General features: G+C 56.2%; 2 protein-coding genes across 2 annotated transcripts; one reads left to right on the top strand and one right to left on the bottom strand.

The window, feature by feature from the left end:
* Positions 1-491: 491 nt before the first annotated feature.
* Positions 492-3,824, top strand: BGZ61DRAFT_531738 (uncharacterized protein; the record flags this gene model as incomplete). Its single annotated transcript, XM_046253763.1, has 3 exons — positions 492-2,221; positions 2,292-3,390; positions 3,447-3,824. 3 exons carry the CDS (start codon positions 492-494, stop codon positions 3,822-3,824), a joined length of 3,207 nt encoding a protein of 1,068 aa, XP_046105461.1.
* Positions 3,825-8,243: 4,419 nt separating this feature from the next.
* On the bottom strand, positions 8,244-9,517 carry BGZ61DRAFT_223571 (uncharacterized protein). The gene has a single exon (XM_046238129.1). The coding sequence runs from the start codon at positions 9,402-9,404 to the stop codon at positions 8,349-8,351; it is 1,056 nt and encodes a 351-aa protein (XP_046105460.1). The 5' UTR covers positions 9,405-9,517; the 3' UTR covers positions 8,244-8,348.
* Between the last annotated feature and the right edge of the window lie 9,297 nt (positions 9,518-18,814).

The following is an 18,814-nucleotide window of genomic DNA, read 5'->3' as shown; positions in this document are numbered from 1 at the left end:
TTGTCTCATCCCACACCATATTGGGCCGGTGCGAGAGACCTGACAGCACGCTTGTCCGCGAGTCCCGTCCTCGGCCTGAGTCCACTCACGCCACTGCCCCCGACTCTCCGCCCTTCAGCTCCTTCCGATAAAGAGAGGAGCCACCAGTTCTTTGTTCCAGGCCCCTTGGTTCAGAGACTGCCCCGAGTGACTCAGGTTCTCATCAACCTCCCTCGGGCTCGCTTTCTCTATTTCTTTCGCCAATCCCTCCCCTTTCTCCTCGTCTATTCTTGGTTCCGTGTCATTGTGTGTGGCATTGTTGCATTCCTCCCTTTCAACTTGGCTTTTGCAACACCTACCAGGGTCTCACCGTCTCACTTACACGACCATCACGACGCCTCAACCACGACTACGAACAACACCACTGGCCATTCAGTCCGCATTCGACCGCTCTTGGTCCATTATCGGTCCACCGACCCCATTCACACCACATACACAACTAAAGAGACATTATGTTGCCCAACAAGTTCCCCAGTTCCCGACGAGGGAGCCAGTCAACGGTACGCAGAGCCACCTTTGGCAGCGATACAAGTCTAGTGGCGCTGCGATACGAGAAGACGGTGCAAGCTGAACCTCCCATCCCCTTTGTCTCGCGAAACTCGATCCGCTCATCACGCCGGCCCTCGACCTCATCGGCCTCTTCTCACCATTCACACCATTCACACCACCCCATTGTCGTGGCGCCTCCCATGTCCGCGGTCTCACCGCCCACCGAGGAGCACCCAGCCCTGCGCACCTCCACCTCGGCGCCGCCCTCGCCCTCGCCCTCGCCCTCGCTCTCGGTTTCACCCTCACCACGGGTGTCGCCCACGATTACCGAGGAGTGGAAGCGCGACTCGGGCGTTGCACGAACCAATTCGACATCGACGTCGACAATCCACGAGGAGGACGACGAGGACGAGTGCCGCGAGCCAGCTGGCGGCAAGCCCTGTAAAAATGCGAGCGCAGCGACCCTGGTCATGATGCCGTCCCCCGTATCGCCTACGGGGCGACAAATTAACCACCAAATGGAGGACCCGTTTATGGACGAGAATAGCATCACAGCGGCACTGACGTCTGTGTGCTCCATGTCGACTGTGTCATCCATCGTGGCCAGCGCTCGCTGTCCCACGCCGCCGCAAGCGTCCCTCTCACCAACCGCGGCGACGCCTCCTCAGCCTATTCCCACGTCTGCGCCCAAGGCCAAAACCCCGTGCACCCCGTGCTCGTCGGCCGCCGCATCGCCGCCGTCCTCCTCACCGTCATCGCCGCGGTCGTCGTTTTCGTCTTCCCCCCGCAAACTTAAGGGTATCAGCTTGCGGTCAGTGTCGCGCTTCAGGGCACCGAGTTTGACGCAGGTCCTAGCGCCCATGCAGCCCCTGTGGCGGGGCTCCGAGCCCCAGTCGCCAGCGTCCCCAGCGTTTCCAGCGGGCTCACAGGCGACGGCCACAGAGGGCTCAGGGGCCCCAACCGCCCCCACCGCCGTCCCCGGCACCTCGAGCGCTAGCGCCGCCTTTGCTAGTGAGGAGGCTCCCACTACCGCGCCTGCTACCGCCACAACTCGGTCCAAGCTCACCAAACAGAAGCAGAAGCACGCGCTATCGTCGTCTCCCAAATCTCCTTCCCGCTTCTGGCACAGGCGTGATTCGGCCTCCACCTCAACTACCACCCACTCAGCGGACCTCCAACCCTTTATCCCCCTCGACATCTCCATCCCTAGCGACAGCCTCCTCGACGATGATTATTTCCTAACCTCCGTCTCCTTCTCCAACCGCGGCAGCATTATGTTTGGTGCCCACGACGCCCCGGCCATCGACGCCAAAACTCCTACTGAGACTCACGATACCTCTTCCCCTGACCACCACGACGGACGCACCACGCCCACGGTCGCTGCCCTGTCGCTCACGCCCACTCCTACAACTCCCGCTACTCCCGCGTCGCAATCGCTGGCGCGCCCCAGCGTCGACACGGTCGACACCGACAACGATGAGAAATATACCGAGGCCGCTGCGTCTCATGGCGGCTTGATGTCGCCTCCCGACATTCGCGTCTTGGCCGCCGACGTGGAGAAGGAATCTCAAAAGGTGAGATCGCTCTATGATGTTGGCGATGGCTCCTTTGGCGAGCCTGGCTCTAGACGCTCGTACTGCGAGCGCCTCGAACCGACTCCCGAGGCGCCGTCTGAGGACTTCGACAATGACCCGTATGATTTCCTTGATGTCCCGTGTTGCATCCCCGAACCGTATTTAATGCTGACTTGTTCTTCTCTGTAGCGCTCCAGAAAGTCTAGCCGCTCAGGCTGTTCCCGTATCTGGAAGTTCTTCGTCCCTTCACTACGATCTGCCCAAGTCGCAGCTTGAATACAATGATGGCCTGGAGGACTGGGAAGACCTGGAGGGCGCTCGCATCGATCGATATGGCTTCATTACACTGCCCCCGCCTCCTGCTCCGAGAGATTCAGCCTCGGAATCTAGGTCGTTGCCAGGCTCGCCAAGAAAGAAGCGCAGCGTCCTCCAGAGGCGAGACCACACCGGCCTCTCGGTGCGGCGCATCCCCTCCAGGAAGATGTCTGCTCGATCACTCAACACGCAGGCATCCGAGATGTCGGTGTCGCCGTCGCTGAGGTCGTCCAGATCCGTTATTCGCCAGGCCAGCAACCTATTGCCACACAACCGTGATCGGCGATGGATGGATGAGGCGGGAGAGATGCTCAACACAACTCCCAGCCTGCAAGATATTGTGGATGAGGTTAAGACCGAGAGGCTTAACGACGTTATGAAACGAAAGGAATTAGAGAGATCTGAAAAATGGAGGAGGATGGCCAAGGTCGTCAACAAGGACGGCCAAGGTCAAGGAATGGGATTCGAGTTCGACGTTCAGAACCCGAAGCTCATTGAGAGAACGTGGAAAGGCATTCCCGACCGATGGCGGGGAGCTGCTTGGTGGTCTTTTCTTGCCACGAGTGCCAAGGAAAACAAGGATTCTGCAACCGAGGAGGAGATCGTCGCCGACTTTCACAAGCTTCAGCTACGGAGTTCACCAGACGACGTCCAGATCGATCTGGACGTCCCCCGGACAATCAGCCGGCACATTATGTTCCGACGACGATACCGTGGAGGCCAGCGACTCATGTTTCGCGTCCTTCACGCCATCTCTATATATTATCCGGAGACGGGCTACGTCCAGGGAATGGCATCTCTGGTAGCGACGCTCCTGTGCTACTTTGATGAGGAGAAATGTTTTGTCATGGTCGTGCGCTTGTGGCAACTCCGTGGGCTTGCTCGTCTCTACCGGCCGGGTTTCGAGGAGCTCATGGCTGCCATGAAAGACTTCAACGACAATTGGCTCAACAAGGATGTCTCCAAAAAGCTGGTATGTGTGACGTTCTGTACAATGACACCGAATCAGAAATGCTAACACACCCACAGGAAGAGTTGTGTATCGACACTACTGCGTACGGGACCCGATGGTACCTCACGCTCTTTAACTTGTCGATTCCCTTCGCAGCCCAGCTACGAGTGTGGGATGTGTTTCTGTTAATTGGAAATGACTCCTCCACTCCCGACGACTCCTCTTTAGAGCCTTCAAAGTCCGACGCTACTATGGCTCCGAAAGTGGGCGAGTACGACGTCCTGCACGCAACGAGTGCAGCACTCGCCCAAGCACTACGCGAGGTGCTGGTAGATTCGGATTTTGAATACGCCATGAAGGCATTGACCTCATCGATTCCGATCAAGGACGAGGATCTCCTATTAAAGGTGATGAAGGCAGAGTGGAAGATCCACCACGGCAAGAAGAAGGGCTAGCAAGCCTTCCTGCCATCTACTACACCCTGACGGGCACGACTTTTATTTGTCGATTGATTCCGATTCCATTTGTACATGATACACGAAGCAGCTTCACGAAAGGGATAACCCTGTGAGTTGCTTTGTTGTTGTTTTGCGAACCGCTCGATACCGCCATACCCCCCTTATCCCTCCCTCAAGCTACGGCCTCTGAGGAACCACTTGCCTCGACAGGCGCTCTTTTTCTTTTGTTAGCTGGCTCAAGGCTACATCATGGATGCGAGAGTGAAGGAGTTGTCTTTTTTGTTTGGTGGTTTTCGTTTGGGGCCATGGAACTTAATTCTATATACCCCCCTCCTGGCAAGATGATTTTATTTGTTTCCCCCCTTATCATTTGGTCTTTTTGGGCTTTGCGAGTTGGGACGAGATGATGCGGCGGACTAGTGCATAATGCGCAGTGCACGTGTCGATGTTCAATGAGATGGAATCGAGGAATTGTTGATAGTAGCGCTCGATTCTGATGACGAAGTCGAAAATACCCGGGGTGTACTGTGTTGTTGGGAGTCGAGAGAGCCAGCCAACTTGGCCTGGAGTACATGAATGTACATAGTGCATATCGCATACCTACCACCCTACCTATTTACCTACCTGCCGACCTCCTTACCGAGGTATAATACCACCAAAGTCGCGATTCGTCGATCATGGCTCAACTCATAAGTTCCCGATTTCCGTGATGAACTCGCCATGCTGATTTCGTGAACTGGGTCGGAGTTTCGGATGATCTAACGAACTGTTGGGGTGTCAACAAAGAAGGCGAAGTAACATCGTTTAGAGAATGGCTTAAGATGCAACGCAAGAAATGGCTCGATCGAGGTTGGAGTCGGCGAGGGGAAAACAGCCTCATATACTCGGCACTTGTTAAAATGGCACACTCGGGAGGGAGGATGGCCAGGGGTCTCCAGACCGAGGTACCAACGGCAGATAGGAAGCCGGATGGAGTCTTGGCGAGTTTGTCTGCAATTGCCACTTTCGGCAGGTCTCCGGAGCCGCAGGCGTTTGTTATCCTTTGGCCCCGTGCTCCGGAGGCCCGCTTTGCCGACCGGGGCCCGGACGACGCGGGAGAGCGAAAGCATCCCGGCCGTTGTGGCGTGACGAGGTGCACGGCGACTGGTTGGTTTCGGTGCATGCATGGCGCTCCAGCGGGCTTGTGGTTAGATTGAGTTTTCGGGTTTCCTTTCTCTTTGTCGTTTCTGTCATCGTGTTTGCCTATTCGAGACAGCCCGCCAGTTCACCGTCCGGGATCCTGTGGGCGTGGGGTGTGGCACGAGCAGGGGGAGGGGGGGGGGCGCGAGAGGAGAGAGGGAAGAGGCGAGAGGAGTAGACGTGCGGCGTGCTTGGTTTCTGATGCGCTTGCATCTGCGTATGCGTATGCGGCTGGGTGTCGCGTATGCGATGTGACGGCTTGGCGATGGACGTGATAAGTGAGTGAGTGATTGTTTGTGGCGCTCTGGCGCTCCGGCGCACACCCCGGTTTCGGGGCGACGTTCCAGTTTGGGAAAGCATGTGCTGCGAGGGACGGCATCGGCGAGAGGGGAAAATTGGACAATATTGTTAATAATGCGCGTGGTATTACTTGGCTTGCGGTAGTTCTGTCGTCCCAGCCCGGGATACGGACAAAGGCTTTTTGGTGTGGTGGTACCTGGATTGCCGGCCTGGGGTCGGATGGGTTGGGTTCCGGCGGATGAAACTTCCCATGACGTGGTCCTGACAGTGGTCCTGATAGTGGTCCTGATAGTGGTCCTGATAGTGGTCGTCTTGGCTGTGGGTTTATCCTTCTACGAGGTTGTACAGAGAGAGAGGTACAGAGAGGATTTGACTTGGCCCCGATCCCAGGCGTACAGGTTGATACCCTGGTCCCTCCAGTAGTTCGTTCGTTCACCATCTATCCGTACATGTCGTTCATACACAGTAAGTTACACACTTGCACACTTACACACTGACATACATATTCGTACATCCAGAATGCCTGCAACCGTCATCCAGATTCACACACATTGGCCATGCCATATCCATCTCCCGGCATCAAAACCTCGCAGTAAGCCTCGCCTACACGCCACACTCACACCATCCCTCCACTCGCACACACACACACCCACACGCATCCATCCACCCTCATTCATTCATCCATCCCGTCTCCGTCTGCACCCACATGCCGAGTAAGAGGGGGGTAGGAAAACTCGGTAGCCGTCTGCTCTCGGGGGTCTGAAACGACGCCCACCTCATTTCCCTCTTCCTGCTCCCATCCTGGCTGGCCACTCCCTTGTCGTTCAAACACATGCGCATACAGCCCTATATCCAGCCAGGAGCCGTCTGATTGTTCTTGTCTCTCGGTTTAGTAGAGCTTGGCATACAAGTATACAACACCAGCTAGGGCTGAGTACTTCGTGTAGAGTACGGACTAATTAATCACCCACAACCCCAACAAAGATTCGTCGTTGGTTGGTCTCTACCCGTGGACCATTGCCGGCATCCCATCCCATCCCATCCCAGCCCCTTCGTATCTGTACTTCACCAGTCGAACAAGGGCGTCGGGCTTTGGCTTTGGCCTTGGCCTTGCTACAGTACCAGCATCATGACGCCTCCCGCGTGGCTTCTTACTCATGGCCCTTTTGTAGATGCACCATTGCCATGTGTGTGTGTGTATGAAAGTGTGTGTGTGGACTGGCGTCCCGAGCGCGTGTACGTAAAAGCCGAAACCCACTCCAAATGCCACCATCCACGACGCCATATCCATATGCACAACATGCAGAGCCGACACTCTCTCCATCACACCGACCCATTTCGATCCCCCCCTCCTCCGGCCTCCCGGTCCAGCTGGCTTTCTGCCGCCCCAGCCACCTCTGCGCCTGTCTGAAGACGGCAACTCCAGCACACTCTCTCTGCATGGGATTCGATCCGGCCACTGTGGCTTGCGCGCCGTGGGCTGGCCTCCTGCTACCACGAAGAGTCATTGGATGGAAGCGCACATACAACTGCAATGGCTGTCCAAAACTAGCAGCTGCCGATGCAACCTGGCCGACGGCCTCGAAACAGACCGGTTTCCATGACCCTCTCGACGAATAGGCCTAGGGACATGTGGCAGCCATCCATTCCGCATTGGCTGGCCACTCCAGATGCTCTCATCCTTTCCTCTGCGAGGCTCTAGAGTACACACACACACACACCTGTCTCTAGCAGCTAGTAAGTCCAGACATTTATACAGATAGCGCATCTTATAGATGGGTGGGGGTTCAACTCGTAGGCATACACAACAGGGTCTGATTATCATTTGTTTCCAAAGCTGTGACGCCTTTTTTCAGGTATGCCCATTCAGGTCTTGCCCGCAGGGTATCTTGTCCTAGTTATCCAGGGAACCGTTCCAGCCGACTCTCTTCCCACCCCCCTCTCTCTCTAACCCTGTCTTTGTCCAGTTCCCCTCAGCTGCTCTTCCTGTCATATCACATGTCCAAATCCGTGTCCATGGCTCTTTGTTGTTCCTGCTTCCAATAGATTTCCTTGATGGTTAGACATATATGTAAAATAAAAGCAACCCTTCGCACTTGCTCGCCGACTTCTAGTCCTCCAGTCGAGTTATAGGACCGTCCCAAATGAATAAAAAATCAATCCGTTTCCCCAGATATGCGCCCACCAGCTCTAGCTTTTAAGTAAAACGGCCAATAGCAATACAGATCAGATTCAGAATCGAAGTTTGGTGTCAACCTGCGAAAACTCGCTTGCCCCGGGGGTTCAGATGAACCGCACCGAGCGTCGTCCCTGGTGCTGTAAATCCCAGGATGTGACCCCCACATGGCTCATAATGTTCCACTGCAAACCACATGGTCTTGATGAATATCCGAGACATGATCTCTCCCTCTGCGATGAAATAAGATTCCGTCATAGTTGGGCACGGAGGTCTCAGATGGTTGCCGACATTTCTTGCGAAGTCAAGTGGTCGCGTGGGGCTGAGTAATGACCGGGACGCGTCCATAAATTACGCCCCTGAGCCCTCCCCTGCGCCCTCACGCGGTGGCGCCGTTCCCTCAACTCCAACCGGCGCTTTGGACTCGGCCGGGGGTGTCCGTCGAAGTCGATGCTCACCTTCGTCGGTGGCGTGTGCAGGAAGCGAGTGTCGCGATGGCGGTCGGGGCTCCTCCGACAGCATTGACGAGACCGAGTGCTTCTGAGATTCGCTTCGGTCACTGCCCACCCTGTCCTGCAGCAACCCTGGGGTTGAGCTACGTATCGGCGACATGCGGCGCAGGGGGCCTCCGAAGCTCTCTCGGCGAGCGCGCCCCGGCCCGGAAGATCGATAGGGCGAGAAGTCGCTCCTTTGGCGTGTGTGGCCGCGCCGTCCGCGCTGGGCAGGATTCGAGAGTCCGCTCTGGACAAACGGCGGAGGGGATCGAAGTCGGGACTCGCCTCGAGGTGGAGAAGGAGCTGGCTGGTGTTGCCCCGTGGCCTTGCGCTTTCTGGGAGTCTCCCCTATAGTCACGGAGCCACGTTAGCCTACAGAGAATCTCGCTTTCTCTTTGTCTTGGACGAACCGGTAGGGCTTCCCGGTCGGTTTGAGCTGTTGCCGGCCTGCGATGTTGGTGGCTGCCAGTGGTGGAAGTATATTGACGGACTTGCTTGAGACTCCGGTTGAGGAGGTTGAGCCTGTTGCATGTGCGGATGTGTTGCCATTGCCGGGACTCCGCCGTGTGCGGGTTGTGGCACATTAGTGTTGAGGCTTGGGAGGTTCGAGGCTACTCCTACAGGACGTCCCATGGTCCCGACCACCGTCTGGCCTCTTGGTCTCGTCGGCGGCGATCCAGGATACGCGTATCCGGGCGGTGCAGGTGGGGGTACCGGAGGGAGGTTGTGGTACTGGCCGGGGGCTGCGGGCTGGACCTCTCGCTGGTGCTCTGGAGACATGGCTCCTTGGGGAGGCATGAGTTGAGCCCGGGGGGGTTGCGATTGGGGCATGAATTGCTGTGTCCATTCGAGGGCGACCTGTGAAAGGGCTCCCCCGCTGCCACCCATTCCGGCGAAGACCAAGGGGACCATTGCGGGAGGGATACCACCGGACAGAGAGGTTCGCAGCATGTCCATCTCAACCTTTCGCTGCTCCAGACGCAGGCTCTCCTGCCTCGTACGCTCCTCCTCCTGTTTCCGCTTGTCCTCCTCGGCTCTGGCTTGGAGCCAATGCTTCATCGGTTCCTCGGCGCCCTGCCATTGGGGGGGCGGGGCTGGGAGTTGAGCCCAGGAATCTCTCTGCTGGTGACTAGGGCCCAGTGAAGGAGGCGGCGGAGGCGGAGGCGGTGCATGATGCGCCGGCGGAGGAACGCCGGTGTTCGGAGGCTGCTGTGGAGGTAGTGTCATGGCTGCCGGGGGAGGCAAACCACGGTGAGGAGCCGACATGGGCTGGGTTGGCGGGCTATGGCTCCGATATGTGACCGGCAACGACTTGGAGATTGACTCTTGGTAGATCAAGGGGGGAGAAGGTCGAGAGGTGGATGGCGGAGTCGGCAGGTCATGGACGGACTTGTAGCCGTAAGTTGGTGGCTGCTTGACGGTAAGCATCGTTGTGTGGCAGCTGGGCTACACCAGTGGGGACATGTGTGGCGAGTAGGAATTAATGTTTTATCTCAGGGTGCGTTATGGGGTTCGCGATGAAGTCTCTTTCTGCTCGGTGAAGGCAAACAGATTCAACAGAACAGGTTGGGGAGAGGATGACAGTTCAAGATGAGAAGAAGTGTGGTGGGAGGCGGAGGGTTGTGTTGGGGTGAGAAACGGAAAGAATGATGAGTCAGGGTGTTGAAGATGTTGGTGGATAAAAGGAAGGAGGAGCAAGGCAGGTAGGGGGAAGGAGGGAGGAAGAGGGAAGGGGGAGAGCATACGAGGTGGATGCGGACGCAAGCTTTGTATAAGACGAGAGGATGCGAGCTAGATGTGACGGCCAGCTCGAGAGTTGTGACGGTCGAAACAGGCGGGGCGGATGGAACCAGTTGACAAGCAAGGTCAAGCTCATTTCATGGATGCCTTTGCCACATGGCACGGAACATGGGCGACGGAAGTGAGCGTGGGCGAGGAGGTAGGTGAGCGGGAACGAAAAGAACCAGCCACAGAAGCAGGGACGGAACAGAGAGGTATAGTGGCAGAGTATAGTGGCAGAGCGGCGGAGAAAGAAGTGGCAGTGGTGGTAGTGACAAAAGAGGCACACCTCACACCTCAGACAAGAGGCACAGACACACAGGCACCCACTCCAACGCAGGTACCGCCGGCGTGTATAAACGGGCGTCTGTGATGTCGATGGAGACGCAAGCCTGTCCCAGAATGGACGAGTCCTGGGCCCAGTTCCTCGCCTGAGCCGGGACGGTGACGGAGACGGAGACGGGGATGGCTGCGGAGCCCAGGGCTGAGCCGTCGACCTACAGCTCGGGGGCCAGACGAACGAATGAGGTGGAGGAGAAGGAGGAGGAGGGATGTATGGAGTATATGTGGGAAGAAGGAGGGAGGAGGAAGAGGGAAGGAAAAAGACTGGGGAGGAAGCTGAGGATCAGCAGAAGTACTATGTGAGGTGTATGGAGTACACGCACTCACTCGCAGACGCCCACACACGCCCACATGCATCATCAAGGGCCGCCGGCGGCCGAGACGTCTCCGCTTGGGTCTTGTCTGGGTCTTGACAAAGGCCAGCCAGCCAGGCCCGGGGCCGGGGAACATGAGAACAAAGGCCAAAGAGGTCAAGGGCCAAGCAAGAGCCAAGGAGCATGGACACACAAGGGCTCCCAAGGATGAGGGCTCCCAAGGATGAGGTGAGGACAGCGGAGACAACGACACAACGACTCAAGGGCGGCCAAGGGCCACCAGGTCAAAAACCAAAAACCCGGGACCATGCTGGAAAAGGTGCAAGCCTGCAAGGCCGATAGAAGATTCAGGCAAGGGCCGGTGCGGAAATCGTGCCAGTGTGGAGAAGCGAGTGTGCCTGGATTATTTCACTAGGGTGCTGGATGGAAAGCGTGTATCAGAAGAGATTGACAGATTGGGCACGGTACGGCCACTAACAGCTAACAGCAGCCGGGACGGGTGCGAATGGGGGAGGGGGACTGGCCAGTGGCCGGGCCTGTGGTGTCTGGCCTGTAGTGTCTGGCCTCTGGCCCGTAGAGTCGGCGAGGGCGACGGGGGCACATCATGACAGCAATTAGTGACTGGAGCTAAGGTCGTCGTGCAGAGAAGGGCGAGCAGAGTGGCTGAAAATGAACAAGATCCCAGTCCCCGAGAAGCGCGTGAGTGGTGTGTGAGAGAAAGTCACCAACAAGGGACGTGGGACTGAAGGTGGGAAGTGGAGGGGCCACGATGAGCCAGGGGGGAGGGTGTGTGTAAGAGGTGTAAGAGAAGTGTGAGTGAGCCTGTGTGTTTATGTGCGCGTGAAAGTGTGTGGATGGGCTTCGCGCGTATTATGTGCCGGATCGGTGCAGCAACTACTGCCGGAGCATCAATTCGACGGGCGTGAGCGTGTGCTTCGGTGGATTCAGAGTCTAGAGGGAAAAACAGCACGCAAAAAAAAAAAGAAGAAGAAAAGGGTACCTACCTCGACGGATGGATGGGCTTACTAGCAGCAACTATTGGGCCTGGAGTGATGAGGCGGGAAGCCTTTGAGTGGCTCGCGTGCTCGGTCTTTCTGGACTGTGTTTAACTATCGAACAAAGCTCCTCAGTCCGGCAGATTCGGCAGATCATGATCGATCAGAACGTCGTCAATGGCGTCGTCGAGTTGAGATGGAGGGGAGTCCAGACGAGAGCTCTGCAAGCACCCATCCCCGTCATCATGACCCAGGATGGTAATCCAGCCGCACGCGCCAAACGACCTACAGGCTGACGAGTCTTCTGGGAGTGGCAGAGAAAATCGGCCGCTTATTCATATCCCCTCTAGTTGCTCGTATTCATCTGTCCGTGGTTGATTAAATTTTTCTTTTTCCCTTCTCGAATCCAGCAGCACCTGGCTAGTCGATCCTCCTAACCTGCCAGGGTTTGCACGACCACTAACCCCGGGATGAGTGAGAATTTGGGCTGCGTGGGATTGGTCGCCAGCCTGGGGCTCGGCCTGGGACTGGACCATCAACCTTGGTTGGAAGGAAAGAAAGAAAAGATCCATCGCCTATGGTCCAAGGGCCATGCAGGCAAGGGCCGGCCTGTCGGCCAGGGTTGTGGTTAATCGCCGCGCGGGAAGTGGGCGTGGATCTTGAGAACCACCCAAAACGTCTTGTTAGAGCCCGCCTCCATGGCACGTTAAGCTCTTTGTGGAGCTTGGAGGGGGGTGAGCGTGCGTGTGTGTGGGTTTCCGTTCTGCATTCTGCCATTCTACGCGTTGCGAACAACAAGGCGTACTACGTACTGCGTGGGTGTGAGTAATAAGTAATAATAAGGGTGCCGAGGAGTGTAAGTGCGAGTGCGAATGAAGTGTGGGAGTGGCTGGCAAGCAAGCACATGGATACTACGCCATGATATGTGGCTGGGCTCTTTTGGCATCGTTCTTCCTTCTTCTTTCTCTGCCGCCTCGCCTCCACCTGCGCCTGCCTTTCATCTCATATCGTCGCCAGGTCATCTCGACCAGGCTCTTTCCGTCCGGTGCAATGAGTATGATACAGTATCTCAATAAGTAGGTACTGCCTGCAAACCTACCTGCCTCGCCTACCTTATTAGTTTCCAAGGTAGGCAGCTGCCCCGAACATTCCCAAGTGCCAACCTCGCGCTTCAATCCATCCATCCATCCACCCACCCACCAGCAACGACGGCGGCCAATCTCCCTGTGCTGTGTGTCGCTCAGAAGCAGCATCATCCATCGTCATCACCCGTGATCCGGCGCCACAGATCACTCTCGCGTAGCTGGATCGTTTGCTAACCCCCCCTAGCCTGCGGCGCATCAAGGCCCGGCTTGACCAAAAAATGCATCCCGAGAAGCCCTCTCTCCGCACTAACACTAAACAGAGGTAAGCTTTGGCGGCTGAAGTGACCCAGACAAATTGGCCCCTCCCAGACGATAATCCCACAATGACGGCCGGGACATGACCAGCCTGATCGTCAAACCAGGCCCTAGGCCAAGCCACCCAACTTGATCCTCGAGGGAGATGGATCATGGCACCCCACGTCGCCTGGCCACTGGGCCCCACGATGGCAACTTACCCGTCCATCTAACGGAAACGGGTGCGCGTGGCCCAGGAGATGACCGTAACTCTTGTGCCTCATTTGTCGCTTGGGCTGGCCGTTGGAACCAGACTTCGCTGCTGGTTCGTGCGTGATTGGGGCAAATCATCTCGACTCTCTGCCGTTGTATTAGTGCCGTGCCTTTTTTCCGCCCCCTACTAGCAGCCGTTCTCTTCGCTTAACATGGCCTTAAATCCCCGTCCCATTCAACTACCCGGCCATCTCGTCCTCTTCATCAGAGTCGTCGTCATCGTCATCACTGGGCAGGATGAGCCAAGCCGAAGACTCCACACCCTTGCCACCCCACTACACATTCTGCGACACATGCGCAGTAATGTACCTCCCGTGCCACTCAAACCGTTGGAGCTGCCGGGAGGCGCCAAGGTAGTCTAGACTACCAGAGTCGTGATGAGCAACTGTGGCTTGATTCGGTAAGCTACCATTCTACCTTTGCAGCCCTGTCCACGATCCTAGCCATACCCTACCGAGAGCCTTCTCTGTCTGTTCACAGTCTCAATTGCAGGTCGGCACAGTCGCATTGGCTCATCGCCGTGTTTGACCATCTGCAAGGATTGTGGACCATGGCGGAATGGGGTATGTCACGCCGGAAGGGGGGCCGAACTAACAATGGATAAATTAGCCCTTCCGAAGGCCTCGATCAGACACAGGCGCGGATGGCCACGATCTCCCCGGAGAGAAAACCAGGCGGGTGGGAGATGTGTCTTAGACCTGCTCCAATGCAGTCGACGCGACTCGTAACGTGGTTGGGCAAGTCCCAGAAGCGGGATGCTTTTTAGCAGCAGCACTGTACCTAACCCAGCTGATGAACCCGAGAGGGTCGTACAGAATGGATGCCGACATGACAAGAACCGTCCGGCCTTTCGTCTTATCTTGTCCTTGTCGAGTCCTGCGCGCCCTGTCTCGGCCCCCGTCCCCGGTCAACAGGCAATGTGCAAATTACACAGATGTAGGCGCGCGCTCACCCGAACGCGCCAGCCACACACACTCATACACGTCGATGCCATCAAACGCACGCACACATGGGCGGAACGGCTGACGAACCTAGCGCCCCGAAATCTGTCGGCGGTTGACACACCATACGGTTGACACACCAGAGCAACACAGCGTTCGCGTCAACCTTCTGGCCCGCCTGCTTCCCTGTCTACGAACACAGTAACCACTGCGCCGCTGGCTTTTAGCCAAGACATGCTGGCTTTCTATGCACGTACAATAACCAACGCATTTGACCTCGACATGCGGCCTGCTCGCGCTGGAGCCCACTTGCGTCGTGAGCCGGACAATCCAGCCCAGTGTCAGATACGACGATGTCCACGGGATGCAAGTTCTATCGACCAACTACCCAGAAGGCGTCTAGGAGATGCCTTGTGGAGCATCGTGACAAATTATAGCCGAAGGCCACGACGAGACGGAACATGTTAGCCTTTGCAAGACAGCAACAGCTTCACAACGTGTCTCCAGATCAAAGACTGAAAAGCTTAAGCCTACAGGGGTTCTGGTCGCACCAAGCCCAAAATAGCACGCAATGTTGTTACCGCAGTCGTCGCCTTGTCTTGTCTGCCGGCCTTTGGGTTGGCTTCCTCCTCCTGCTACCACCGAATGGACAGCTGACCTTTGCCTCAACTTATGGCCAGATGACCAATGGCACATAACATCACACCCTTGTCAGATCTCGCAGTGTGCATTCAATCGTTTCCGCCAAATACATATTTTACCTCGTTGGCCTGAGCTCGACAGATCAGCAGAAAACTACCTCCCTGTGAACCTGAATTTCTTCAGGTAAGTTAATCAGGGCCAAAAACGATACGCCAGGGGCGACGGACTCGAACCGAGCTACTCAACAGGTCAATTTGGCACTTAGCACGAGACGAGATCCCTTCTTCTCCTTGTCAGGCTCTCATGGAGCTCGATGTGCGTCGCCAACGCCAACGGCCAAGCACATCAAGCCCTAGTCTAGAGCGCAGCAGACATACCTACATACAAAGTAATCGGCGCTCTTGGACTCGGTCATAGTCTCGGTCTCAGCCCAAATCACCCGTTGCATACGTTGCTAGGTATTTACACATGCAATAACCTCAATCCGGGATGTCCTGTCCTGCTCGACAGAACCCATTGCGGATACGCATGCTTGTTCTGCTGGCTGGATAAGCACCTACCAACCAACCACGGTCTGGTCACGATCCAGAAATTGATTCACCGCATAATTTTTGCTGCCCTGAACCGCTGAGAGCTGAAATTAACATGAACTAATAATGCTGACTGCAAGGTAGTTAATGTACATGTGTCTCCAGGCGATCTAGTACTGGGACTAAGCAGGTGATGCGGGCACACCCCATCCGTCACTTCCCTAATCCTTCACGTCACATTCATAATAAGGCAATGGCCCACCTTCCAATAGCTTCGAAACCCTCTCAGCCATGCTGCTGGTCCGTTGAAAAAGGCCATTGGTTACCTTGACGTCAACAGACGCGACGATGGTGAATTGCCGTAGCTGGGAGGGATACAATGTTCAATTGGGTTTGAGAGGAAGGTACGGATAAACACACTTGTGATGTCTGCTGTGGCGACATTCAGGGCAGCTCACCCCACCAGAGGTCCGCTAACCGATCAGCCACTCCAGTCCGCTTCCTCAGCCCAGCAGCCCAGCAGCCACAGTTTAGAAGAAGTCCAAACCCCAACCCAACCAATGTACGAGGGCGACCAGCCAATCAGGGCGGTCGTGTGTGAGACGCACCTACCACCTACCACGATTGCTAGTAGCAGTACACTGCTTCCTTGGGCGCTGTGCCCTGTGAGAAAGTACCGATTTGGGAGGCACTTGCTCCCTCAACCTTGCACCCGCTTGGCAGCAGGTGGCAAGGGCCTAGGTACCTAGGTACTTAGCAAGCCCGGCTGAACCACCCCCATGTCGAAATTAGGACATCTGAAACACGATCCCAACCCCTCTTTCTTTCTTCTTTGGTCTGTTTTTCTTTTGCCCATGGATGACCGTTGCTGGAGCCGTGTACTCGTACTTCGTACGTCTTCTTCACAGTTCGTACTCCGACAAGGTGCAGTACAGTACAGTCCTTTTGTTGCCCTCCCCAACCCCAGCCCCAACCCCAAATCCAGAGACCACCCACGGATGACGACGGGATGAACGAACCCATGAGAACCCCATGAGACTGCCCCACGGAAGAAGAAGAAAAAGCAACGCTGGCGTACGACTTGCGTACGACTTTCCGAGGTACCCAGGACCCGCGAGCAGGCTCCAGCGTCCCACTTCTTGACTTCAGCTCGGTCGGCGTCACTTGACGCTGGTCGCTGACACGCGAGATGCTCTGCCTTCACTACGCCTGCAGGACATCGTCCCCCTGTCGTACCCCAATCGCCGAGAGCACCAATCGATTAATCGGGGAACTTGTTCGTCACACCAGCCTCATCCTCACAATCGCCCGCCCGCTCACTCTCCGCGGGCTGTATGTAACGTCAGCTGCACCGGTCCTCTCCCTCTGCCCGGTCCCAATGGCTCCGATATCGACTTTGGCACCGACTCGTCCGCTTCTCAACCCGCTATCCCCCGGCTAGGATGTCACCAGGCTCTCACTCGTCCCGTACCATCTTCCGTCGCTTTCGTCTCCCAGGGTTGTCGTTACGTCGACTTCTCCCCCGCTTGTCCGCCATCAGGTCGTGTCACGGAGCGTTCTAGTGCTCGATCGTCCCGAGAGCAAGAGCTTCCATCAGCCATGGAAACTCTGTTCCCCTCGACTCGAGCCTCGAGCCTCGAGCACGATACGCCACGCCTCGTCTCATGAACCTCCACCCGTCTCTTTTCAACTCTCCAACCGTTTGGGGCGCACTTGAGTTAGTTCCCTACTGGTGGCCAATCGGTCCCATCATTCTTAGCCCGCTAGAGTAATTCGACTCAACGGCCAGCTCGGCCTGTGGCTGGCGTGGCCATGCATCTCGCCACGCATCTCGCCACGCACCCCGCTCGCCGTCCATCCTCTGGCTTTTTTGCCGTCTGCGTCTGCATCTGCGACAAGGACATGTTATGTTGTGCTGCATCGTGCTAGAGTGCGACCGGCAAGTGTCGACTCGACTCTGGCACCAACTGCAATCGCCGTCTGTTGAGCGGTGAGCCAAGCTTCTTTCTTGCTGTGGGGGGTTCAAATCTGGACCGTCATGGCCTTCGTCCTCGCCCTCACCCTCATCCTCTGCATTCATTACCACTTCTTACTTTGACCAACCTATACCATTTCAGATGATTCAAGCATCTTGACCGAGGTTACTAGACGTCACCAAAAAAACACCCCAGTCTGAAAATAAAAATTTAGAGCCCCACCCCAAGAGAAAGACGATCACTTGGCTCGCCAACCACGCCCCTCCAACACGTACGATTTCACAATGCCCCCGACGCCCACCCGTCGCTCGGCCTTGGTTGGTGCCCGTCCAAGGCGATAGATCGGCAACTAGCCTTAGCGACTAACCCTCGTGGTCGGCCCAAACCAGTGGTACCCTTGTCGATTCTGGATCTAACTCTTCCGATCTTGGGGCGGGTCCAGACTCAACCTCACTAACGTGGTGGCGCCTCTCCAGCTCGCCGAGCCGGTGGTAATGAAGAGAATTAATTCCGCTCTCGCCCAACCTAAAGGGAGGTAAACCGCCACAGCCTGCCTCCCATCTCCGGCGCATCCCACCGATGCTAGTGTGTTGTCCACTGCATTGGTCGCATTGCAACCATGAAAGTCCCCCTTCGGCTACGTCTTGGCGTCTCGGAGTGTCCTACTTCGTGCTGCAACTTCCCGGCACGATAATCCCCCACGGTTGCGGAGAGGTCTTTTCTGTATCGTGCTACACGAGCATCACATGGCCGGCTGCAATATACTTCATGGGACATATAGTAGATTCTTAAAAGCATGGGTGCTTGTCTCCCGTCTACTTCCAGCGCCATCGTGCCGACGGGTCCCGACTTTATCGCAGTTTGCATTACGTCGCCGGCAACCTCATTTATCTACACTTATGTCATTGTGTCGTTGGGGATGAGACGTTAGTGTTGCAAGGCCCAACAACCGGACCTGTGGTTGTTGAAAGGTGTGCTTAGCGGATGAACTAATGCATGAAATAATTCTTTTTAATCTTTACAGGTTACGAAGTATCGTTCCGTCAAATGGCAAGCTACTGATATTCAGCTAGACTCTGGTCGCAACTTGGTTAACACCCACTCAATCACATTCGGGAGTGGTTACGGTGTTGTTGCCGTGCTGTTGTACCATGATCCCCAAGGCCAAAGTTGCAGAACATACGCCTACCCTACACGAGCTTTCTCATCGGCTTCGCCTCAAGCTTACATGGGAATGGCACGCTGCATTGGACGAGGGGAAGATGATTAGACCCACGTTGCTGGGCTGATGCCCGACACATGGGGGGTTTTCTGTCAATCGAAGACATGTAAGGGCCTGCTCGTTTGTCTAATCAAGCCTCTCACATCGCATCGTGTTGGCCGATCCAGATCAGCACAACCCCTGCTAGGCCTCTAGCATTCCCCAGCCCATCTGCCCATCACCCGAGAACCCACGAGGCCCGAGAGTTGGAGGCACCCTATCACGCAGTGATCGGCACGCGAGGCTGCAACGGTCGTTGAAGAGGCTCCTCTTGCACTAGGGTCCGTTCCCATCCCCAAGAGGAGTGATTCTTTCACCCCATGATCCAATTACAGGACAAATGCTGATTGCGTCGGGAGTAGTGGTGGCTCGCGTGTGATAAGTTGGCCTGCATTGCTGACGCTTT

This window comes from Ilyonectria robusta (genome assembly GCF_021365365.1).
Source record: "Ilyonectria robusta strain PMI_751 chromosome Unknown BGZ61scaffold_8, whole genome shotgun sequence".
NCBI classification, from domain to species: domain Eukaryota; kingdom Fungi; phylum Ascomycota; class Sordariomycetes; order Hypocreales; family Nectriaceae; genus Ilyonectria; species Ilyonectria robusta.
This window is presented reverse-complemented; position numbering and strand designations above follow the sequence as displayed.